We start from the raw sequence: 25999 nt of genomic DNA, 5'->3' as shown, positions 1-25999 counted from the left end.
GTGCCCACCGCTCTCCCCCACACAGCGCTTCGCCATCGCCCTCAGAACCCACACCATCCCCCATGCGTGTCCCACTCCTCGGAGAAAGTCAGGAAATAAACTGCTCTTGGGCTATTTTGTAACTGCCATGAAAACAAACAAACAAACAAACAATCCGCAACCACAGAGGTAGCACATTTCTTAGACCAGTTATTAAGTCCTTGGAAATCTACCGGGTTTCAGACAGGTGGGTTGGGTCTTCTTCAGATTGAAATGAGGTCTGACACGGTCAAAAGTCCGATCAAACTTTAAATCTTTATTACTGTAATAAAGACTGCAGCCCCTTTCACAAATGTTGTCAGGTGTATAAACACATTAATAAAATATCGTACGCTGAGACTGTTCCTCCAGAGGAAACTGCAGCTCCCATCCACACAGCACAGAGGTTGGTGACAGCATTACCCATGTATCAGGACATGTGAGTGCTCTTACTGTTTGTCTTAAATGAGTTAACACCTCGTATATCTAAACCACTGTATTTGCCTTTTAGAAGCAGATGTGGGTTATTTCAGAAAAGCAGCACGGGTAAGACTGAACAAGTTTCACTGCTGTTTAACAGACCTTCAGCTCCTCCTACAAAGACTTTTATTCTCAGATGACATTTAGCAAACTCTCCCCTTCCTCCCAGCAAAACATCAAAATTTAATCACATCCTGCTCCATTCTCTATAGTCCTACGATGGCAAAACCAATTTTAGATAAATATACAGACCTTAATCGTAATTAATCAACAAACATTACCAGCTGTTACCATTTTAGTCTCTGATCTAACGTTTGTTTGATAAGGATTTTAAATGAAGGATGCTAAATTAAAACTAAATTCTCAAGACCCTTTCCTACAAATGGAAGATGAGAGACGCAGGAAGCAATTGCTCTCCGATGACCAGCTCCCCAGGCAGCAGGGGTGCCTGACAACCTGCTCCGGCTGTTGAAGTCATTGACAGTACACATCAGTGCTATGATCAGCTAACTTTCCAGCACGTGTGAACCTACCTTAGTCTTCTCTGGCAAGAAGCATCATGTTAGCATCAACTGTCATCTAGCTGTGGCCATGTTGGTGGCCTTTTTCAAAAGTAGATGTGTTTTTCTGCTGTAGATATGGCTGTACCACGCTCCTAATACAGAACATCTAAGACTACTTGAGAACTAAAGCAGCTCTTTTAAATTCTTAATGTGTTCAGTTAATTTCTTATTGCAATCACATTTGTTGTTACTTAGGAGTGCTCCTGCGAAATAGTTGGTAGTTTAATAAATAAAATGATTGGTTATGCCTTGCTTTGTGATCTATTCATCTATAAGGTGCAATTTCTATCTATTAAAAGCTAAATAGTGATTTGAACCAAACTTCAGGTATTAGAAATTTGGGAGGAATTTGATGTCATTGAGAGAAGTAACTGGGTAAGGATAAAGCTGTCAGAAAAAGAGGAAACTAGAGAGAGGAAAAGCAAAGTACAGTAATGCATAAATTAGACAGTAATAATAGTGCACTTGAATTTTTTTCCTTGTGTTTGTTGTATTTCTAGATGGCTCTCTATCTGTGCTCAAGATATTACCATTTTTTGTACATTCTGTAACTTGCTGATTTATTTTTACGTTGTTTTTTCCCCGGTAGGTGGCCACACTTGCCAATTGAAGGAGTCCACTCAGCCTCGATGGAGCAGGTTGTGGCAAAGGAAGAAAAATAGGACCTGGCCATGTAAAAAGAATGCCTACTGCTGAAACAAGTAAAGCAGAAGTCCTCAGCCTTCTCTTTTTGCCTCTCTGTGTTTGTTTTCTCTTCAACAGAAATAGAGATCCCTATAAATCAATTTGAAACCTACTAACAATACACATTCTTTCCTATAATTCTCATTTTAGGAATCAGTGTCATATTCATAGGGTGGGAAAGATCTGTAAATTTTAAAGATAAGCTGATGAATTAACAAAAAACAGTGGAACTCAATTTTAGGGAAAAAAGATCAAAACTCTTTTTATTTCAGCATGAGTTTGTCATCTCCTATGTTTAAAAAGCAGGATCTCTAGAGAAATCTGTTTGGAAAAAGTTGAACAAAATTTTCCATTCTACAGCAGCACTTTTTTCCTCAACAGTACTTGACATTTCACTATTTGCTGACATTCAATTCCCACAGTCTAATGCCTTTTTCCGTCTTGTTTAGGCTAAAACTGAGGAATGGAAACTGCCTAAAACCCTGCATTTTACTTTCTTTATGAAGCACAAACACCCCATGTTCTGCAACGCAGTTCTCACTCTGCTGGCACAGACGGCAGTCAAGGCACTAAATTTGTAAATTCCTTAAGGTCTCTGAAGGTCAGAGAACTCCATGTAAAACAGTGCAATTTTTGCAAAACACCCGAAGGAATCAGCTATGCTGATACACTTTGCTGTTGTTATCGCCTGGTTTCTTTCATGGTTTTAATTCAACTCATTTACAGATAGTAAATTACTCCTTTCTATGCACTGCACACATTTAATAAGCTATGGTATGATGAAACCAATGTAGGTACAGAGAAAATGTACACAAGCAGAGATAGAAGACAGAAAAAAAGGATATTACAGCAGATGGACACATAAAAAAATGGGAAGTTCAAACACACTAAAGAGATTCTGCACGTCATCTAAAATCAACTTCCATTTATAATTACACATCTAGCACTGGATTGAAACACAAAAAGGCCAAGCAAAGAACTTTGCAGAGAAATGCTAAAATAGGTGGAAATCCATCTGATGAAACCGTGACCCACTAAGATAAATTCATTAGTATCATTCAGCACAGTTTCACTTTTGGTATTTGCCACATGACCCATGATGCCATGACTGTTGTGGTCAGGGAGTTAGCCAGCCAGTATGAACCTCCTGCATGTAACACAGACTTCCTAACAGCACACCAGTATTGTAGCTCTGCCTCTATAGCTAACAGAAAAAAGCATATGAGATTTCCATTCATGTTAGCAGTTTCAGCAAAATGGACTAGTGCGGCACTTCTGAAGTCTGCTCAAGGCATTTTGAAAAATTCTCTACTCCCTCACAAGAAAGTAATATGTTATCCCTTTTGCATCCTTTTTGTTAGTGCAATTATATCACATAAACGGAATTCCTGCATCAAAATTCGACTCAGCCTTGAACTTCAGATGCATCTGACAATCTGAAAGATTATTCCAATTCTAGAAAGCATTTATCTATTTATATTAGAAGCATAGAACGTGATCCCTACATATGGAATGTTACGGTTCTTGTTTCCTGAACATTATGGGCATCATGTTCTGTATTTTCTCTCATTCTTGTTGTGTAAACTGAATGTGGCATTTCATGTTGCACCTAAATAAAGCCTACTAGTAAACAGGAGGTTTTCGGCCCATTGTCTTCTCTGAACTCATTTACTCTCATGTGCACCAGATCTAGAGAGCCTGCAGCCACAGCAGACATGGTTCAATTTGCTGTGTTCAGACCACAAAATTATGTCTTCTGGTGAATAATTTTTGCATGACATCATTGGTTGATCCAACTCACTCTGCAGCTATACAGTATCACAACTTACTCCAGAGGTTTTAGCTTGCAGCTGGAAACAGAAATGGACTTGGATCATACCTTCCATCAGCAGTTCTTCACTTGAGACTACGTGAAACATCAAATGTCATGTATGACATGAGCATTTAATCTCTGAACTGAATTTAGTTCAATTTATTCTATTAATGACTTGATATTTTAATTTTTAATATTTTAAATTTTTTTCACTGAAACTGTTTTTTTTCATCTGAAACAGGGTCAGGACTTTCCCTTTCTCCCCCAGAAGGTATGCTGGACAGATGGTCAAGAAACTTGGGAGTGGAATACAGCCAGGACAGCTGACCCAAATTAATGAAAAGGATATTCCATATCACATAGCATTGTGCTCAGCAATAGAAATTGGAGGTAGAAGAAGATGTCTTCCAAGTTGGCTGCTGCTTGGAGACTGGTTGGAAATTGGTCTGTTTATGGGAGGTGGTCAGCAATTTCTTTTGTACTGCCTTTTCCCTCCCTCTTTCCTTCATCTATTAAACTGTCGTTATCTTGACCCACAAGTTGTCTTGCTTTTGTTCCTCCTGTTCTCTGTCCTACTGCAGGGAGGGGAGTGAGTGAGCTGGCAGCTGCCAGGTTGGCTGGATGCTGGCTGGTGCCTGAATGTATGCTCATAACATATATGGTAAAAACCATCTGTTTATCAGGATTCTGATGTTTTGCTCACCAAATTCTGCAGTCCAGTTGAGCAGATGGAAGCCAGTCAGAGGGTTATGACAAGTAAGCGGTACATCAGGGCAGGATTACCTCATTTAATGGACAACTCTTACAAACATTCAGCAGACTCACAGCTCAGAAAACTTGCACTCTTTCAAACGTTTCTCTGGAAGTAGGCTGGCATTCTACACCACTGGTGAATACAAGGACATTTTTACTTTGTTGAAGTCACATATTTGTTTTACAAAAAGCATTTATGTAAGTGATTAACTTCAACCAAGTAAAGTAGAGTGAGGAAATTACTGCTCTGGGACCAAACTGGTACCAAAGGAAAAGTATATGGAAAAGAAGAACTGTCGAAGATGAAAAGAAAAAGAAAATTCTGTTTTTACTCCATTCATTTCAGTATGTTAAAGCATTGATATTGTTCATACTAGGGAAGGTGAAAAAAAAAAGACAAAAAAATGGAAAACACAAAAGCTGACAGATATTTGTTGACTTTCCTCTCATTCTACGAGGCCATTTGCTATAATATTTTACAAGCAGAAAAATATTTCTAAAGCAGCACTAAAGAATGGAGATTATTAAAAAAAAAAAAAAAAGCTGTGATGTGATTGATTTAGCCCTTCTCCTCGGTAATCAGGATATTTCTAAAGTACCAACAACAACAGGAGGAGATAAACCTGCATTGGAAAGAGAACTGACTGGACAACTAACAATAAAGTCATATTTTATGAATGAATGGCATAATGGAGCCTCACTTCTAGCACAACACTGACCATAGGCCTTCCATAATATAATTTTTGCTTCATTTAAATATATGTGGTTGAGCTAAAACTTATTTTGAGAATACAGCAATACCAACTCTCAATTCAGTATCTCTCGTGATGGAGTATCTAAACAATCTTAATTAAATTGTACCAATTACTAAATACCATTATTGATAAACTTATTAAACATCTTAGCAGGTTTTTTTTTTTTTATTTCCTTCAAACTATTAGACCTTGTAAAATCTGCTATACTGCAGAAACACTTTATCATTACTGTTCTCTTTCCTATACAGTCCACTTATAGTTTCTGACCAACTGATCCTTCACTCTCACAAGGTCATTCTTCATACTATGAAGCAATCAAGATATTGTTCATATCCATCTATGAAGCAATCAAGACTTTTCTGTGTTAGCAACCTGTCCTCTCAAGTTTTTAGCACTCTGCCAGTAATGAGTCAGCTTCCAAGGCTTTATCAATGTTTTAAAAAGTCAGATAAATTCCCAATTGCAATTCCGATTTTCCTGTGTAGTTCCTCATTTGAACTGATTTGGAAAAGCTACGGAGGAGTTCAGTGGCCTCCTCAGGCAGCACTGCCCGCGCAGTCCCCATAGGATTGTCATGGAATCACAGAATGGCCTGTGTTGGAAGGGACCTTGAAGATCATCCTGTTCCAATCCCCCTGCCATGGACAGGGACACCTCCCACTAGACCAGGTTGCTCAGAGCCCCATCCAGCCTGGCCTTGAACACTTCAGGGATGGCAGTATCCACCTCCCTGGGCAACCTGTTCCAATGCCTCGCCACCCTCTCAGTAAATGAAAGGCGATGGGAAGATGCTCGGGTCGCTCCCAGAGAGCCTTCCTGTGGGTGTTGATGTAAGCGGGAGAAACGGTACATCCCCGACAAGGAGGGCAGGCTGGGCGCGGCCGGACCGGGGCGCTGCGGGAAGGGCGGGGGCAGCCGGAACAAAGGGAGGAGGGAAAGGCGGGGGAAACGGGAACAAAGGGAGGAGGGAAAGGCGGGGAAGGACGGGTAGCCACGTGACGGCGCGGGCGGGCCGGAAGGGCGGGGCGCGTGGGGGCCGTGACGTGGCGGCGGCGGCGGAAGTGCGTGTGCGCGGGTGCGAGCGTGTTTGGGCCGGGGCGGCGGCGGCGGAAGTGGCGGCGGGGCCGGGACTGGGACCGGGACAGGGACAGCTCGGCCGCGCCCCCGCCCCTCGCCCCCAGACGGGACCCGCCTCCCCTCTGCCCCCTCCCTCGCACGCCGTGCACGCCAGCCCCCACGGACAGTGCTGCGCCGCCGCCCCGGCTCCTCCGCCCCGGCCAGGTGAGGAGGCGGCGGCGGCGGGAGAGGGGTGGGGGGCGCCTGTTGTGCGGGAGCGCTCCCCGGGCCCTGCGGGGGCGCCGTGCCGTGCCGCGGGGCGGGCGGCCGGGGGGGCGGCCCGGCGTGCGGCGAGGAGAGGCGGGTCGCTCCCTTCCCGGCTCAAAATGGCGCCCCCGGTTTTCCCACTTCCCCTTATTCCTATGCCTGGAAGGAGCCGCGGGGGAGGGGAGGCGGCGGCAGCGGGGGCTACAGAGGCTAGGCCCGGGGGACCAGGGATCCTGCCCGGCGTGCGGGCGCTCCTGCGGGGAGGTGTCGGTGTCCGGGGCCGGCCGTGAGGGTTGTTGCCCTCGAGTTGCTTGTGAGGTACGAAAGGGGAGGTTGGGTGATGTGCCCCGCTCTTTCCGTTTCACTTGCGGCTGGAGGTGAATTAAATGGGAAGTAAAAATACTCCCGACAGGGCGCCGGTATCGGGGGAATCACGACAGGCCTTGGTGTGCTGATCTGTTCTACAGTACGCTCAACTGAAACTGGATGTAAAGCCAGAGTATGGTGGAGAAACAAACCCATGTCTTTTTGTCTTTTAGAGGAGAACTAAACGGCTTAAGAACTATCAAAATGTTCCAAACAACGGGGCCATAAATAGCTGTTCTTTCAGCATTTTTGGTGACTTTTTTTTTTTTTCCTATCTTATGCCTCTTTCAGAGCTTGGGGATAGAAAAGAAAGGCTGAACAGCTAATTAAGCAGCTGAAATTAATCAGCTTCTTCCTTGTAATGTTCAGGCCAAGTAAAAAGTGTGGCATTTGCATTTTCTTTTCTGGTTTGATAGTGAATTTTCAGAGTTACAGTCAGGCTAGATTGCATGTATGTATTGTTCTTCCATAAGAAATATCAGGAGAAGGTAGATGTTGGCTGAAGTGAGGTGGCTAGAAACAATGGTATTGGTAGTCATCATTGTTACATTTCCTGTATGATAAACCAGTTTATCTGTAAGCATTTTGTACCATTCATCATTCAGATGAGCTTATGAACTTCCTATTACATTTAATGGGAAGGCTATGACTTTTTGCAGCAATTGTGTTGATTCACTCGTTTAACTTACTGTCTCATTATGTTTCAGTATAAACTGGCTTGCATGTGGCACGTGTTTTGCCAGTTGTCCATATCACTCTCTTGAACCCTGCAGTAAGGTGCCACCCCAGTTCTGCTGGACCTGGAAAGGAAAAACATAAAACTCGGTTAGTAGGAGTGACTAATGATCAGGCTTTTTGGTTACTACTCTTCAAAAGTATTCTAGGTAGTCCAGTATAAGGAAATTTAAAGTAGACAGATAATGGTTGCAACCTTAGCATTGTATGATCTGTGTCTGTTACAGGAGCGTGAAAAAGTTTATTTAAAATTGATACAACAGCAAGTGTGTTCATGCTAAGAAACACTGTTTGCTATGAAATATAAAAGTGGTAAGATGTTCCAGGTTTAAATTTAACGTGATTTTTTTTGTTGTGGCCTTTATATTTGGTAATGCACTTAATTATATTAATTGTAGGAACAGTGCTTGGTCTCTTAATCTCTTCAGTAGACTGGCTTTTGCCAGCAGTGTCACTTTGATACTTTTGTACTGGTTGTGTTGTAGTTGAAAATAGGCACTGATCTGAAAGCTTACATGACTGAATTATGCCATCAAATTGTGAATTTGTAGGTATTGGCTAGGGCTGTTGCTGTTTTGCACACAGATTCAAACATAATAAGAAATTTATGTGATCTGTTAAAATACTTAGCACTCTTCTCTTTCATAAATAAAACTCAGACTCTCCAGCAGCATACAAATTTCACTTCCAGAGTGATGAGAATACCAACATCTGGTGAATTAGTTGGTAGGATTAGCAGGAGTACTTTGCTAATAATATAGTCCAGGCTTTGTGTTCTGGCATTTCAGCATGGAGCTGCTGTGCCTTGGAGATATTCAGGAGGGATGAAAGTTCCTACTTATCAGAGGGATCTGTGTATCTGTAGTGCCCAAGACTGCAACATGAGCCTTTTAATATATGATGGAGTTCTTATGTTAAATGCTATAAAACTAAGAAAGTCTCGCTCATTTCTGTTCATGTGAAGCCATCCATCTCAGAAATTTTTAGAGTATTTTCTTCAGCAGATTTTGATAATTTTTGTTGCATAACTCCCATATGTATCAGTTTTGGTTCCAGTCAAACAGTTATGTGCTTCCTTTTGTGTAGGTGAATGAAAATCTCTTAGCAAGGTTTTCTTTCTTCATGTTTCAAATGTATTGATTACAAAGTGTGCATAGTGTGCAAAATTTTGGGCAGGCAGGGAGGGAAGGCATTATAGTGGGTCTTTGCCAGAGTTAAGGGTAAAAAATAGGTATGGCAGACAAGCCCTTGAGTAAGCGTTCAGAATTGTCTTGAAAGTGATCTGTCAAAAAATACTTGAATTTTCAGTGTATCTGTAGGATACTGACTTGAGTATTCACCTCTGGTTCTCAAGCCTTGTATTTTACTGATAATTTAAGGAATGGGAGAATGAAAATTACCTGAGGCTTGGAGTTTGCATGGGGTTAGTAGCATTGAAATCTACTTCTAAATCCTTGTGAGGCACTATGCTGAGCTCACAGATGTGACACATTCTGTGTCAAACTATAGTACTTCTTTCCTTCAGATTAAGGAAATGCTTTCCTTGCCTTTTGTATATGTATACTGCCATGTTGTAAACTTTAACTAAAGAATTTTAGCATCATCTGAAACTTCAAAACATGATTGTTTCAATATACACTTACAGAAGGTCTTAGTGACTTTTTTAATATATCAAAATCATCTGGATGTGCTCCATCAGGTTTTCAGTCTTGTGTTTATTTTATCCTTAGCTGTTATAAAGTGGGTGGCATGACTGTAGTAGGTTTGATTATTAATTTATTAGAAATATTGATGTGACTATCAAAGGAATGAGGTTTGCAGTATGTTTCTTAGATTTTGCTATCGGCCTTGCAGCTGGTTATTTTTGTGCATGGTGCGTGAGTGTCTAGAATGATTCTGGGGGAGGGACGCTGTAAGGGTGTAAACTTTGAAGTTCTCTGATAGCTACAGCTTCTTTACCTTGGGCACCTATGAAAACTGAAGTAAATATTTTTCTTGACAACCTGTTCCAACTTTGTGTTCGGAAGGAGTTTTGCAAGGGGTAGTAATTACTGTTTCGTAAGTGATATAAATCTGAATAACTAGAAGCTTTAAATGGCCAATTGAAACAGGTAAATATTATGTGAGTTGAATCAGTCTTGCCTGTTCTTCTGTTGTACCTCCTTTTGCTCTCAGTGTGGGGAACAGCAAGCAAAAAAGCAGTCACAGCGAGTAACCAGTGTGGTGGGTTGATTTCCTCACTGTGTGTCATCCAGAAGTCACTTGCTCCCTAGAGTACTAAGTTGCACAGTCACTGGATGTCATTCTTATGTCTTTATGAATGCTGCAGAGTCTAGAAAAACATGGGATGTATTAAGATTAAAGGGGTTTAAATTATTTCATAGTTGTCCAAACACACTGGAATGCTACAGCAAACAGATGGGGTTTTTTTCATTTTAAACCAGAAGTAATTGTCTTCATTCATTTTCCAAAAGAAAAGATAAACAAATGGCTAATAGTATTCTGAACTACCTATATTTTGGCTATGCCTTACTTTCTCTATTGTAGTATAATCAGGGAGAGATTAACTGTTGTCACTGATCAATTTTTATCCAAATTGCTCCACAACTTCTGATCCATATTTCAGCAGTATGGAGGTGGCAGAGTCTTGCTGGAGAACCAGCACACCAGCAGTGCATGAATTGTTGTTTTATGGTGTAAGGATAAAAGGCCTAGTATTTTTTAAATAACTGAATCCATTCCTGTATTCTGAAATAGTGCACCAAAATTAATTTAATGAGTAATAGTCTGAATATGGAATTAATATGAGATATGCATATGTGAGATATGCAAAGGCTTTTTTGCTTCATAGGAACATTCTTTTGCTGTGGTACACTTTGACGTGTTTGTAAGAATGTACATCTTAAATGTGATACTTAGTAGACTGTTGTACAACTAAAATTTTAAAAAATATATGTATCTTTTGATTTAAGGAAGATGTAATAGTCAAATAGGACACAAACTCAGGACAGAATACAGAATTGTAGTATCCTACCTGAAACAAGCTAAATTATTTTGAGAGATATGAGAAAAGAAGCAATGTGAGCAAATAGGAGTGTCTTTAGGATATTAACAATGCTTTTTTAAGATCTGTGTTCAAGTTCTGTGTACACTGAGAAATAGAATACCTGTTTTTCAACTGGAATATAATTCAGTAAGTAATGCTTAGATTTTTGTTTTCATTTATTCCATGAAAATTAGCATTGTGAGGGAGTATCTTATCAGAGGATGGAGTTCTGCTAGAGTGCTGAAGCACTTTACAGGAAATAAGGTTCTTCAGGACTTGGGTTGAGTTTACGAAAGGAGGGAGAGTTAGGAAGGATAATGAAGGCTTAGTGTCTGAGCTCAGCGTGTGGCAAACTGGAATGCTCAAGTGCCTGATCTGTGTGCCAAGGGGTTTGAAATAGGAAGATGGCTAAAGACTACTGCTTGGTTTAAAATGTAGTGGCTTTACCAGTAGGAGTAAAGAAAAAGTCATTTGAAAGTGTTATGTTTGCTTACCTTTTTGCAGCTAAGTATTGAAGCCATTTCCTGCATTAGGAGAATGCAATCTAAACTGACTTTCTTGCATCCTGGATACTAGACAAGCTGTATCCCCACAAAGTGTGCACAATTCAAGTAAATAATCAGCTGGAGTAGGACGAAGTTATAGGCTGGTTTTGGCATGGCTTTTGTTTCGTATGTGCTGTTACGTGTGCAAAAGCATAAATATTGGGCTCAGAAGTGATACCAGCAGAGTCTAAAGGCTTCCCTGTCCATAGGAATAAATATTGGGGGTAAGGTCTTTTTAAGGAGTTGAAAAGGAGACAGACTAAGGAATACACTGCTCATAGTTTTTCTTAACAAAGATCTTTGTTGTGAATACTGATCTGTTAGGACGTGTTAGTACTGGAAATAGAAATCTATCATCATAATTCTCTGGTGGCTTTTACAAAGTGATCTGGAATTCTTATTGGTCAAGAAAAATCTGGTTATCTTCATAGGGAAGGCTTTACTGTTGCTTCTCAGTACAGTTGTTAATTATGGAATGTATCAGTGATTTGTATGTGAAGATCTGTAAGGAAATTTGATTTGATAAAAGTGAGTTGACAACTCACACTTAAAGAGAACTTACTGTGGTGTTTGGGCTTTCCCAAATTGCTCAGTTTTTTAGCATCGTTTTTTAGTGACAACTTTGGAATATTGGTTAGCAGTGGCATTATTATGGAAAAACTATTACTTCTTGTAATTTGATATTTTACCAATAATTTCAAAGTCTGAATATGTTGTATTATACTTAAATCTTAATATCCTAAGAAATAAGAGACCAAAGTCTTACAAGAAGTAGCATAATTGAATTTCAATGTCCTAATTCGAAGCTGTAATGGGAAGACTAGATATTGAAGAAGAGAACTGGTTCATTTGTCATAAACTCTGGCTGTAGTTGACAACTTAGCAGCGATGGTAGCTATACTCTGGACTGTTCACTTTGGTAAATATTAGATCAAGTTATATGTAGTACATGTTTCATTAGTGAATGAGATTTTTCTTACTTGGTTTGTAAATCTAATACCACCCACTGTCTTTTCACAAATAGGTTGTTACTGGCAGAAGAACCACTGAGGTCTGAATCCTGGAACTTGCTTTCAAAAGCTGTTGAAATAAAGGACTTCTTTCTAATTTGGACATGGCTAATCGAGGAGCAACAAGACCCAATGGGCCAAATGCTGGAAATAAAATTTGCCAGTTCAAACTAGTACTTTTAGGAGAGTCTGCAGTTGGCAAATCAAGTTTGGTGCTTCGATTTGTAAAAGGACAGTTTCATGAGTTTCAAGAAAGTACGATTGGAGGTGAGAAAATTATCCTCTTGTTTTGAACTGAGCTTATGTACTGTCCTTGCCCTTGACAACCTTTAATGTAATGGCACTTCTACAGTGGGTCATTGACAGCAAGGATTAAATCTGAGCCCTGTATCTGTAACTTCCTAAGCTAAAAGTGGTTGGCACTAGGCTGTAGCAAACATCCACGTCAAGTGGAGGAAGTAAATATGTTCTTGAACTGTGTAGTTTTGAAACCCAGGCTCCATGTTAGGTTTTGTTTGTGAGTGGATGTGTGGCTGTTTTAATTGTGGTGTGTGCTTAATGCATGAAATGACTGCTTAAGAGTTAAGAGCTTAGTTCCTATTTAAAAAAAAATGCTGCAAACAGAAGCTTGTGTTTGTCATATGTGCATCCTGGCTTTGCTTTTGATTTGGGTGAACTTGCTACATTTCTGGATATACCTTTCTTTCTTAGTAATCACAGAATTTAACATGTTGTTTTTACATTTTGTCAATGTAAAACAAAACAGGTGCTGGTTACTAGAATGTTTAACTGTGAACAGATTTTATGCCACTCTTCCCCTTGACAGATTTCCTATGTTATATTGTATTTTGAAGTTGTTTGTGCTTTGAGCTGTATTCCTCCTTGGATACATTTAAACTTATTGTAAACTACCGAACAGCATAAAGACTTAAAAAAATATGGATTTTTGTGGATTGATAGATATTCTCCAGTAGTTGCTGCTTGCATGGGTCAGTCTGTTCCATTGTAATATTTATGGGAAGCCCTTTCAGTGGGCTGAATGTGTCTTCACACACCAATAGTTGTTGAAAAGTAAAAACTCTGCAAAGTTAACAAAAATAAATACAAGCTGAGTTTCACTGCATTCTTCTTATGTGCTATTTCTAGCTGTTACATTATTTATTTTGTGTATCTGTGAGCATACCTGGAGAACCACATATTTTCTCCTTTAACAATCTTACTAATGCACACTTGGCTTTGTGCATTTTATGATGGCTTTAGAGTAGGTGTTACTGGGAAAGGTTTCTGTATTCTCTCATACAACTGTGCAGTAACACAGAGCATTCTCAAAGATCTATAGTGAACTAACTTTCCAATATCAGTGAGATTTTTTTTTAAATACCCGTTAAATTTAAGTGAACTTCATTGTTCCATTTCAGTGATCTCCATTTAACCTCCTTTTAGCTTTTTCTTGTTTTAGTGTTTCTGTTTGGGATTACCCAAAATGTGTTACACTCTTTAAAATCTATACAAAAGTTAAACAAGAGCCTAAGTTTAAGTTCAGATATATAGCATTTAGTGTGATTTGTATTAACTTGGGCCTCTTCGGTATAAAATAGAAAAAACCAAAATGCCATATAATACAGCTGAGAGATATTAAATGCAGCAGTGTTGGGATTTGGGAAAAGTTTTCTATAGAGAAAGCTAACTGTGTAGCTTGTAGTTGCCCAAGGCATAATTTTCTTTGTATACAGAAGGGCCTTTTAACAAAGAGGGGCTTATGTGCATTGTGAATCTGAATAAAAACATCTGAAAGGGAGTGAAGTTAAAGGCAGGCATGTTGGATGGTAGTGGTGTGTTTTTGCCACTTCAGACTAGTGTAGCAGTGCTTGTTAGTTGCTTAAGACATAAGTGTGGCTGTTAAGGATGATAGGCTTTCAGATAATTAACACAGTTGATTAATTGTCAATTTACTATGGCCTTGCAAGATACAGGAAAGATACCTGTTCTGCAAAAATTAGCAGGTGTTTTAAGGTGGTTGAAGTGTTTCTTTTGACAAAAATGAGGATGTCATAGAATAAACATCTTGTTTTAGTTCTCTTCCCAAGTAAATACCTTCATTTATGGAGTTTAAGTGCATTTTTCTGTTAAGAGAATAATGTCTGTAAGAACTTGAAAGTCCGCTTACTTAACATCTTGTCTCTGCCTTGGACAAATATAATACTGAGCTGCTTCTGAGGAGGAAGCCCTTAGTTTAGTGCAGAATGTGTTTTTCATTCTGTTTTGGTTCTGGGCTGCTTAAGGAGATGCCAAGTGGAGCCCGTTTTACTGATACTTGGATATTTAGCATTTAGAGAGTTTTATGAGGATTTAACACTGGAACATCAAAGCCTTTACCTTCTCCTGCTTGCCTGCTCATCTGTGATGGATGTTAATACCCTTGAAGCACGAGCACCTGACCACTTAAGGAGTCAGATTTTTGTCATGGTTTAACCCCAGCCGGCAACTAAGTTGCAGCTGCTGGCTCTCAGCTGAAATAGGGACACTTTTGTATGCTAGTTACAATGTCCTTTACAAAGAAAGATCGGCTTGCTTTTGGCTTCTGTAATAAGTTGAAGGTTGCAGCAGTTTTGGAATGATTCATAGGCTATGATGTCTCGGAGTATGTAGGACAGGATAACATCCCAGGTATGCAGGCAGGTCAGTGTCCCTTTAGACCTTTGATTTAAATTGTCCACAGTCTGTCAGTATGCTCAATGATGAGAGTCCCCACTTCAACCAAGCAGTGGGCTTTCCTTAATTTTGTAATGTTAGTTTCTATATTGTGTGGGTACTTGGCCTCCATGTAACCTTAATCTTAATGGAAAACTCTACTAGGAGTAACTGTTTGAAGACTTGGAATAAATTACTTACTCTTTTCTGTAACTGGAAGAACATTATTTATGGTAATGCATTTGGCTGTAGTGGCAATGGATGCAAGCTGCCCTGAAACTGCAGGCTGTTGAAATTATGCTGACATTAACTCGTGCAAATTATTATGATTATTATTAACTCATTAATCACTTGCAAAGTCATGCTGCTTAAAGAACAAGAACTTTTGAGAAGTGCTTCTTTTTTCCATGGCCATTAGCTAAGGTGAAGCTGTCAGAAGCTGAATATCAAAGCTTTAAGATACTGTTTAAGTGATTTAAATGTGTAGAACTGAAAATATTTGAACTGTGGGATTATAGCATGATGGGATACTGTTACTGGTACTCTGTAATACAGTGTGTTGAAGCAGGATGAAATGTATCCAGAAGGTTTAAAAGAAGGCTTATGGTTACTCAGATTCACTATTACAGAAAAAAAAAAAAAGGGAAACCTTTCCAGTTCTTCCTTTCTTATGTCTTTAACTTGAGGAAAGTCTGGTTGTTTAATTGACTGTTCTGTGTTGATCAGTTACTGTCTGTCAGCTAATGCTTGCATTAAACCTTAGTTAAAACATTACAATAGTAGGCTGGAATTGTTTAAGGAAATCATATTTGCATCTCTGTGAGCATAATTTTGTATGAATGTAGAGATATAAGCAGACTTCTGGTTTCAGCACCTCTGTCTTTTTTGTAGCTGCTTTTCTAACCCAGACTGTATGTCTGGATGATACAACGGTAAAATTTGAAATTTGGGATACAGCTGGGCAAGAGCGATACCACAGTTTAGCACCCATGTACTACAGAGGAGCACAAGCAGCTATAGTGGTATACGACATTACAAATGAGGTAAGTACTATGATAGGCAGGCACAAGGGGCATTTGGAAGTTAGTCTTGTGTTGACCTTTCCTTAGTTTTTCTCACTGACCTGCGTGAATCAGTTCATGATTTCATAGAATCACAGAATGGTTTGGGTTGGAAGGAACCTTTAAAGGTCGTGTAGTCCAACATCCCTGCCATAAGCAGGGATATCTTCTGGTGGACCAGGTTGCTCATTTCATGTTGAACTATGTAATGTTAATTCGTGTCTATAAACTCTTTTTTTGTCAAAAGACCATTTCTAGAGGGTTTTCTTCTTTTTAATAAAGAATGAGAAAGTAAATTCTGTTGTAAAAATGTTTCAAACCCACCTTTAAATCAGTTCACCAAGTATGAGCTGTTACTCTCACCACATTGCTGGTGGCAGTTTTATTTCTGATAGTGAAAGACATCTTAATATTGTATTATTACAGATTGCAGGTAGGAATTGGAAAGGTGGCACAAGCCTTTGAGACCAAAACTTAAGGTTATTTAATTTCTTTTTATTTGAATTTTGATAAACTTCACTTGTTTTTAATAAAATGAGACTTAAAAACCAAAACTCTCAAAAACCCCAGAAATTATGTACCATAATCAGTAGTGCTCGGTAATTAGTAAGTAATTTTGAGACTCTTTCAATATAGCTGTTCATACACTTGATTCCTCTAGAGAAATTGAAATTCCCATTTTATCTCTTAACTACTTCTCTTTCCTTACTCTGTCTACATAAAGATCTTCCTATCTTTACTTGATTTTTTTCAGCATTATCCCAACTAAGCACAGTTGAGAACTAAGGTAGGAATGTTTGTTTTAAAAGCTCAGTTGGAGATTTGGAGTGTGCCTTTGGACTAAGGTAGCAGCCTTGCATTTGGCCTTTTGTGCTTGAAGTGTAGATAACAGAGATGGGGATAATAGGTGAGTACAAAAGGATAATAAAACTCAGTTGCATCATTTTGCAATCATTAACAGGAGTCCTTTGCCAGAGCGAAAAATTGGGTCAAAGAACTTCAGCGACAAGCAAGTCCTAACATTGTAATAGCTTTAGCAGGAAACAAAGCTGATCTAGCTAACAAAAGAGCTGTGGATTTCCAGGTATGTATATAACTTCTATTCATAGAAATATCGTTTTGTTTGAATAGATAGTAAATAAATCTAGGAGGAGCTTATGTGCATAGCCTAGCTAGTTGTTATGGAGGTCATGCTGTTAAATATAAACATCAGCTGAGACTAATTAAATTATACATGCTACTGAAAAACTTACTTCTGTACAAGTGATATGTAGCAATAGACTTTTTTGAATAATTAAGTTTGACTTGGAGGAATAACTTATTTATTTGAGTATCTTCAAGGCTAATTAATTATCTATTCTTTGATGTGACCTCTGTCTTCTACTGGAAGTAGAAGTTTCAACTGATGAGATGGCAGTAACTCAGTGCAAACTATTCTGACTTCTCAGCCAGAGAATTTGATTATTATATGATACAAAGCTGATTGATTTGCCTAACTTCCTTAGGCTGTACTGCTGAAGCAGTATTCAAATTTTAATTGTGCTTTTCGTGGCATTTTTTTCAGTTTAGTGATTTATATCTATGTTCTCACTGCTGCATTCTGTCTTCTAGAAAGTTTATTTAGGTCATCAGAAAGTAGCTTCCAAAATGAATAAAAAATTTACTGCTGGTAGTTCTGGTCTATTCATGATTGACTGAATTTGAATTAAGATAGTATTTATTAGTTGTTAATTCTGTTACGGTTTTTAATCTGTATTTGGTGTCACTGTGTGATATATTGCTGTGTATAGTAGTGAATCCTTTTGCAAATACAGAGTAGAATTATGAAGGTTAGCAGTGGTTCAGGTGTTTTTCTGCCAGAATTCAGCAACTCAGTTTTGTAGTTTTATACTTCCATGTCAGTTGTGACATAAAGCTATGTGACAGAAGATCTTTGTATTTTAGGAAAAATTGTGGGTTTTAACAAAAACTTGATATGTGATGAGATATGAGGTCTTGCAGTCAAGCATGTAATCAAATTTAACTACCAAAGTAGACCTACCTTTACATTTTTTGAACAATTAGAATCCTAATATTTTTCAAATTTTAGGGGTTTTGCTAATGTGGATTTTTGGGCTTCTTGCAGGCTTGACAGTCCTTTCTCATTGCAAATCACAGATTTCTAGGTATTTGTTAGTGTGTTGTTTCAGGTATAGTTACATCTTAGCAGATGTCACTTAATTATAGAATGCTGTAGGTTATTTTTTCCATCATAGGTCTCTTGTAGTTTGGCTCTTCTGTAGATTTCTTATTGAATGCAAAGGCAGTTACATAATCATAAGAATATGGGGATTCTCAGCTGAATTGAGTAATAGGAAGTGGCAAAAATAGTAAAGTTCTTATGAGCAGTGTATGAGATGAAAATTCACGCTGAAAAAGGGCGATAACATGGCAAAATACTTAATACTGCCTATTTGTTACAATTTTGAATTTCTATCAGGATAATGAAATTGTTCTGATCCATCTGCTCCAGTGCTTGAAGGGTTCGAGAAAGATAGTTGCAAACTGCCTTCTTTCCAGGGTAATAATGGGCTTGCTGACATTTGATGGCACTTTCTGGAGCTCATTTGTTCTTGCTATCACAGCTAGTGTTCTGGATTGGGTTGTCCCTTTTATAAATATTTTAATTTAATTTTACCTGATATGTTTCTATCTGGATATTTTTGTGATTAGTAAGAATTTTTTTAAGATTGCATTTCTAATTATCTAGCTGCTTGATGAAATCGCAACTTCTCCATAGCTAATGAATAACATTGTCACATGAGTGTTTCAGCAAAGTGTCTTTCTTTCAAAACAGTATAGAAATTGTTCCTTAGTAGCAGTAAAAGAACAATGTCTATTAATTATGTGATTTTTAATTTTTTTCGTGAAGTAATTTTTTTTTATTTTAACTTGCAGGAAGCACAGGCTTATGCAGATGACAACAGTTTATTGTTCATGGAGACATCTGCCAAAACATCTATGAACGTAAATGAAATATTCATGGCAATTGGTGAGTTTATGAACAAACTAAGAACTAAAAGAGAATTTTTTTCATGAGAATCAGACCATTGCAGTGTTCCTAACCCGAGGTCTTTTTATGTAACCTGAATTATTTCTGGCACTGAAGTTTCTTTAGGACCTTTTATTTGTTTAATTTTGTTTAGGTAGCTGTCTGAGATCCAAAAGTTGTGCCAAAGATGGCAATGTGTGCTTAAATTCACTGTCCAAATAATAAGTAAAGGACCCTGCATGTGGAAAGTAAATTTACTAATAATTTTTAGACCTAACGTAATCTTAGGGATTTCTGTAAAGTTGCTAACATGTAATAGTAAGTATACATTAAGAAATTTTGTGTATTCCATTGATATAACCAAAATTGTATTTTAATTGTTGCTAAACTTTTGGAAGGGGAGGAAAAAGAAAGAATACATTTTTGACCAGTCACTAACTCACTAGTGTATTAAATAATAACCTTAATAACAGTAGGAGCTCTGCTGCGCAGTAATAGTAATGTATAGCATCAAATAACCTCATTAAATCTGTTCTGTATGTTGCACCATACAGTGACCTCTCCAACACGTTTTCTGTGGGGAAAAATCATTGCTGTTAAAATTAAATGTTTCTAAAGAGCTCTTACCCTCTGCTTTTCAAGTCAGAAAAGCAGAAGATAATTTGTGATGAGCTTCAAATTAAATTTGAATTAAATTATCACTATAGCAACACTTTATGACAAGTACTTCCTTCATATTAACTATAAATACTTGGGGAGGGGGGACAGACACAAATGCATAACTCTTTGACAGGAAAGTATATTTTTCTCATAAATTGTTCAAGATAGGCCTGCATTTTGTGATACAGAAATGCTCAATTGCACCATTCTGGTGAAATTTCAGAATTAATGTGTTTAATGATGCAGTTTGCATCCTGTTTAAAAAAAAAAAAATGAATCACTAAGTACGTTGGAGTTTGGGGTTTTTTTGTGATTTGATGTTTCAACAATAGTTCTTACATCTCCATATTTTAATGAAGTATACAAAGTAAATTTGAGGAAAACCATGGCTAACTAATAACTGAGTATTTTGTCTGCACTGTTGGTTGCCCATGTGAATATTCTTTTGCATCAGTGGGGTGAAATTCAGCTTTGTCTGTGTATCAGAACAAGATTTATGCAACAGTGGGCTCTGAAAGGAAATCTTGGAGTCTCTAAGTATTACATGGAATTTGGAATAGCCAGCAGAACATGGCGCAGTTCTCAGGACCATGTGTAAATATGATCTTCAAAACTGGGAGAAAATAGAAAAATGAGAACACTGACAGAATTATGGGATGCATGCTACAGCTGCTTGTAAATTGACTGCTTTAGAGTTCATTCAAGAACTGTCAGTTAAGAAAAATGTTAATTGAGTTTCTAGATACAGTTCTAGAATTCAAAATCACAGTGCTCTGAAGGCATTTTTCTACTGGTGCTTTGTCCCTCTATGCTGTCTCAAAAGCTTAGTACCATGTGAATTCTTGGGTTTTATCACAGAACTGTAGGACAGCACAAGTTGGAAGGGAATCCAGAAGATTCCTCTGCTCCACCCTTTTGTGGGAAAGGAAACCTAGATTACTTAGCACCCTGAGATTATCTAGTACCACAGCATACTGTTGATGTGTGCTCTGCTGTTTTTCTGGCTGCATTTTGTTCCTTTCAGGAAAAACTCTTATTTAAAAGGCTGACTGAAGTAATTCTTTTGGATTCTACAGCCAAGCTGTAGAACAGGGGTGGTTGCTGGATCCCAGTTCATGTGCAAGAAAGGCCCATGGAAGTCCTTTTACGGACTTATATGGTTAAAATAAGCAATTTTCTGATGGAAGAAATCTAGGAGAAGCTACTGCTCAGAAAGGCAACAGTTGCTGCCCTTATTTTTCATGTCAGGACTGAGGAGGTACCTTCGAGATACGAAGGCAACAAAGAAATTTATTGGTCAATTGATTCATAAGAGCTGGAGAAAAGAGACAGCTTAAAATAGATGAGAGGCTTGATCTGGTGCTGAGGGCCATTTTATATGTTGTATGCAAATACTTTGGCTGGATATGTGGGAACTAGTTTGACCCATTTCTGTCTGTGTTTTGTACCTTTTCAGTGTTTCTGTCTTTTCTCACTAACATTCTGATCTTAAAGCCTGTTCCATAGTGGGTGTATTCCCACAAGAGCTGTCATTTGCTGGCATAGCACACCTGTGCAGATATATTTTACTGCTCAAGTTACTAATGCATTTGATGCTTGGAAATCATAGATAAGGGAGTTAATCATTAAGAAGTTAAGTGCCTTAACTTCTTTCATTACCAATGCACTGAATCAAATCCAATTATATAGTGAGTATAATGATATGCTTATAGAGTAATAATGTGTTGACTTTGTGTACTCAGGTGATCTAATCTTAGTAAAATCTGTTTTAACTCTTATTTCCTGTTCATCTTACAGCGAAAAAATTGCCCAAGAATGAACCACAGAATGCAGGAGCCAGCTCTGCCAGAGGAAGAGGAGTAGACCTTACTGAACCCACACAACCACCCAAGAGTCAATGTTGTAGTAACTAAAAGATCAATGGCTTTAAACTGTTCTGAATATTCTTCTGCTTCCTAACTGTTAATAACCATGGAATTGGAGTGCTTAACCTGGTCCAGTACAGCTTCCCAACAGCGAAGAGACTTATGATAATAGTCAAGTTCATGATACAGAGTTTTCTTTTGACGTAAAATTTTAACATGCATGTATCCACCACTGGCTATAATGTTTCAGCAGTAGAGGAGAGATGGAAGCGGAATAAACTTCCTTGAGTTGAAAGATTTTCAAAATCAGTTGTTGTTATTATTAGGGGTATAGAAGAACTGCTCTCTTTGGACCTGATTGGCCAGTTCCTGTAGCCTCAATACTGATCACTGTTATAATAAATAGAATTGGGTCTTTTCATAATTCTCAATTGTGCTTTAAACCTTTTTAGAAACAGGGTCTAAAAATTACTTAAACTTACCTGAAGTATTGATGCAACCAGTTGTTTCTGCAGGTATCCACTATTTAGTTATACATTCCATAGTTTGATAATTTAATTACAAATAATACTTGCATTAACAATTTTAAGAATCCTATGCTTGCCAGACAGTGGAGTTTTAGTTGGTACACTGTATGTAAATTATACCAACCCAGTTAGTTATCTTAATGAATTAGTGATGAATCAAGTTTAACTTAATTTCTAATCTTTTCAGAGGGTACAGACCAGTAAATTCAATTCTACAACTTAGGATATGGGGTTTTTTCCCTCTACAAACTGTAAGAGCTCTTCAAGTAAAACCACAACAAACTCGGTGTCTGTGACTTTTCTTGTTTCTGATCATTGCTGGCCATTACAGTTTGTTTTTCCCCTAAGGAAAAAAATAGTGCACTAACGATTATGTACATCCAACTTGATTTTAAATTTGGATATTAATGTACTGTAAATAGGTACTCTGCATTGTAGTCTACATTTGTTTAATACTTTCTGTAATATTTAAGAGTTGCTTAAAGGTATACAGAATGTACAGTTACTTAAAGCTAACTTTTTTCCTCTCTAATCAAAGGGGGTTCTGAGTTCTTCCTTTATGGCTAGAACAGTAATAAATGATGCTCCTGTATCTGTAACATAAGTACTGCTGTCTGTCAGTAATGAACTTTGCAACTTTGTTTTCCAAAGTACATTTTATTTTGATCAGTCCAGTATATTGCACTAATTCTTTTAGTTATTTTCATTATATGAAATCTACAAGGTGTGTCAGAAGAGATGAATTAGTCTATTTAAATGTTGAACTGATAGAAACTTACTTGTGCAGATTTAAAATTTGCAGTAATCTGGGTTTAGCAAGGAAAATGACAGTTCACCAGTGTTTAGTTTTATATTGAGGTGCTCAGGTTTGAATAAAGTGGTTTAAAAAAAAATTTGATTGCTGTTTCTTATTGAGAGTTTGAGATGGTTTTATTGCATTTGTACAGTTCCAGACAAGATGTCTGATTTACTGAATGGGTCCGCATTTAAGATGGTTACAAGTAAATTCATGACACAGCTAAATATAAGCCTGTTCTGTATATACTGTCACTTCAGCTGTCCTATGGTAAATTTTGAGGTAATTGGGTATTTTATCATGTCCATATAGAAGAAATACAATCAAAATAGTAATATTATCTCTTGAACCTGAAGCTAATGCAGTCTTTGCCAGTTACTCCCTAATGTAGCTTGTTGCATTGTTGTAGTGCCTCAGAGCTGACTGTGCCTCTTCCTGCAGCTGGTGATTTGCAATTGGATGGGTCCATTTTTGTGTCCTTTTCAAACTGGTGGTGGTTTAGAACCCAGTGGTTATACAGACTTTAGCAGGTCTTGACCAGCATCACTTGCAGTTTGTCACAAAATGCATTGGAGCCCATTTTTCTGCCAGCTGTGGACTTGAGTCACAATTAGCTGGCACGTTTTTCTCTCTTTTGGGTTCTGCTTCATGACTTCAGACCCTCTTGCCAGTACATTCTGTTGCAGATGTTTATGGCTGTGAGACGGACCTGTTGCACAGAAGGCAACAGTTTCTTCTTGCTCTGAAGCCTGTCACAGTGGACAGGCTCAGTGGACAGACAACCACCTTGTGTGCTAGAATCTTGCAGATTATTAATAGTATTTGAGTCATTTGTCTTCAGTGAGGGGCATTGAATATTGACACTTAGATGGAGAAGTCCTGTTTCATTGAACACCACTCATGCGTTCTCAAACGAGTGGATGTTGTTAGAGTTGGTGCCAGTACTTCATTGTAATCCAAAACCCTTTAGAAGCCAGAATAAGAATCTGATATGACAGATACGAGTTACAGGTATAACAGATGTTGTTTTTATTGCATCTCTGTGATGTCCAAGAGCCCTTGTAATTCTCAGGTACCCCTCTGCTAATCCATCTGGTGTATCCACCATTCTGAAGTGTTTTCTCTCATGAGTGCTGTGCCCTTTTGAGAGGCAGTGACTCTTTCCATTTTCATATAAGACTGCATGTACATCATCTAAAACTGAAATATTTTTAATATAGCATACTGTTGGGTTTACTTAAGATGCTGCTGTTACAGTAACAGTCTCTTGTTAAGGACTGGGGGAAAAAATGAGATCATAGTTGAATATTCTACTGCCACAAGCAACAGTATGTCCATCAGTGAATTTGTTTCTATTTTACAGCAAAGTTTTCTGTGGTTTTTTCCATTCGATTGTTAGAAGACTGTTTCAGAATCTTATTCTCCTGACTGCAGATAAACTTTTATGAGGAGTCTTAAGTGATATTTTATTCAGCTTAAAGTGCAGTCTGATAGAAAAGTTGCACATTGACTGGTTTTTAAGCAAGAGTGCGTATTTTTTTCAAACATTTTCTTTTTGCTCCAATGAGAGTGTGTGCTTTCAAAATATTATGGCCGAATGAATTCATCAAGAAGCTTCAGGTTCAGACTGTTTCTAGCAGCACATAATTGTTAGTACTGAAAAATAATTTGGGCATGGTGTAGAATTTAGTTTACTAACATGATTCCTTACATCTCTTCTTGGGTTAAAGCACCCAAGGAACCAAGAGTTCTTACAGTCATCATGGGAAGTTGAGGACTAACTTCTTTCCTTTAGCAGGCATAGGTATTTTACCTTTCCCTCAACACTCCTGAAATCCGAGAATTGAGTGTTAGAAACTGCAACACTGCAGGGGGCTGGTCTTGTCAGACCTGAATGAAAAGCATAAAGGAAAGAGCTCCAAACCAAAGAGCTGTATTATTTGGGATCCTCTATGGCTGCCCTGGGAGACTATTTTTTGTGTCGGAGGAGGTTATTGATCTGCTCCCATGCATTGGCATAAGGGCAAAAGTGATGTCTTACAGAAGAAACTTGAGTGAGATATGTGGTATCTTTCTAGGCATGAAGGTGGCTGCAGTGTGTTCATTTATATTGTACTTTTAATATTTACCTAGACTAGGGGCACATACCTCTGAAAAGTGTGTATAAGTAGGCATTACTTATACAGTAGTAGTGTTTATTGGGCACTATTGGCAGTCTAGCGTAGGAGACAGCTAAGGGTAGTCTGTGTGAAGGCAGATTTCTCTTGAAGGTGATTCAGAATATCAAACTGAAGGACACACCTTTAATTAATTACACCATGTAGATACCTTCAGTTGTGTGCTCTATGAATGTTTCCTTGTGCTTGCTCCCCTCTCCTTCCTCTGATTTCCATGGAGAGCTAGAAGAATGTGTAAAATATCCTTTGAACCCTTGGAGTAAGACCACCAGCTGTAAGCCTAACAAAGGGCATAATATAACCTATGTGGAACAACTTCACTGCAAGGAGTAAAATCCAGTTGCTTTTGGATACAAGTCTCTTGTCAGCAAACCAGACAGCAAAAGAATCAACAAAACCTAACTGGCCTGTGAGTGTGGGACTAAATGAAAACAGGGCTGGCCAATGTCACCCTCTCCTGCTCTGTGTATCTGACCATCCTCTTCGGTTGCTTACCTGGAGCTGAAGGAACATGTCTGTACTTATTTAAGAACACACTCCTGGGGGAGAAATGAAGGTTGATGTTGTGCGAATCTTTTTCTTTGGTGTGATACATTTGGTGAAAATTAAGTGTATTAAATTAAATAAATGTGGTTCAAAAATGTGGATTTTAATCATAAAAGGTTTAAAGTATCTCTGATCAACTTCAAGCCTTAACTCATTAGCAGATCTTGAGTTTATGGTATTTTTAACTGCAGCCAGCAATTAAATTCTCAGGGAGGGATGGATGGAAGCAGGTAGCAAAACCAAGAAGAAATCTGGTAGAGAATTCATCTAACCCAAGTTGTTATATTCATCAATCTCTTTGGAATATAAAGTGGTTTTCTTTCACAACAAGGTGGAAACAAATACAGCTGAAAACAACCTTCCACCCTTTATGTGAATTAATTCTGTGTTCTATTAAAGGGCTATGACTGTGTCTCCTGAAAAAGTAGTGGAGCTAAGGCTAAACTACCAGTTTTGATACCTGTGACAGTGAAGTTCACATAGTTGCAAAAAGCTTGTTGGAGGTAAAGTACGGCTGTAGTAATAAGTAGTGGGAGAATGGGGGGGGGGGGGGG

The 25999-nt window shown here is 38.3% G+C and overlaps 2 protein-coding genes and 1 long non-coding RNA gene across 3 annotated transcripts in view; 2 read left to right on the top strand and 1 right to left on the bottom strand.

The window, feature by feature from the left end:
• The first annotated feature begins 367 nt into the window (after positions 1–367).
• LOC114069096 lies at positions 368–1908 on the top strand. The gene is made up of 3 exons (XR_003573725.1): positions 368–424; positions 530–564; positions 1651–1908. It is a non-coding gene; the product is annotated as an uncharacterized LOC114069096 (long non-coding RNA).
• A 4274-nt stretch (positions 1909–6182) lies between these two features.
• On the top strand, positions 6183–22819 carry RAB5A (RAB5A, member RAS oncogene family). The gene is made up of 6 exons (XM_027905652.1): positions 6183–6347; positions 12106–12358; positions 15674–15825; positions 16805–16927; positions 18781–18874; positions 21332–22819. Exons 2-6 carry the CDS (start codon positions 12196–12198, stop codon positions 21445–21447), a joined length of 648 nt encoding a protein of 215 aa, XP_027761453.1. The 5' UTR covers positions 6183–6347; positions 12106–12195; the 3' UTR covers positions 21448–22819.
• Positions 22820–22944: 125 nt separating this feature from the next.
• PP2D1 (protein phosphatase 2C like domain containing 1) overlaps positions 22945–25999 on the bottom strand; it is a gene marked incomplete at its 5' end in the record, with an annotated part of 4904 nt that continues 1849 nt past the window's right edge. Inside the window, 5 exon segments of the mRNA XM_027905650.1 lie at positions 22945–23131; positions 23133–23213; positions 23215–23268; positions 23597–23725; positions 23727–23916. Of these exon segments, the coding sequence (XP_027761451.1) occupies positions 22945–23131; positions 23133–23213; positions 23215–23268; positions 23597–23725; positions 23727–23916 (641 nt within the window).

This window comes from Empidonax traillii, unplaced genomic scaffold, assembly GCF_003031625.1.
Source record: "Empidonax traillii isolate 1590-97213 ecotype Southwest subspecies unplaced genomic scaffold, ASM303162v1 scaffold1187:size237367, whole genome shotgun sequence".
Lineage (NCBI taxonomy): Eukaryota > Metazoa > Chordata > Aves > Passeriformes > Tyrannidae > Empidonax > Empidonax traillii.
Note: the sequence above shows the minus strand (reverse complement) of the source record. Positions and strands in the feature narration are given on the sequence as shown.

What these genes read in the sequence shown, in the direction of transcription:
- RAB5A (XM_027905652.1), top strand. Translation starts at nt 12,196, where the DNA reads ATGGCTAATCGAGGAGCAACAAGACCCAATGGGCCAAATGCTGGAAAT. An exon ending in AAAGAGCTGTGGATTTCCAG is followed by an intron (nt 16,928 to 18,780) that starts GTATGTATATAA and finishes TTTAACTTGCAG; the next exon opens with GAAGCACAGGCTTATGCAGA. An exon ending in TGAAATATTCATGGCAATTG is followed by an intron (nt 18,875 to 21,331) that starts GTGAGTTTATGA and finishes TTCATCTTACAG; the next exon opens with CGAAAAAATTGCCCAAGAAT.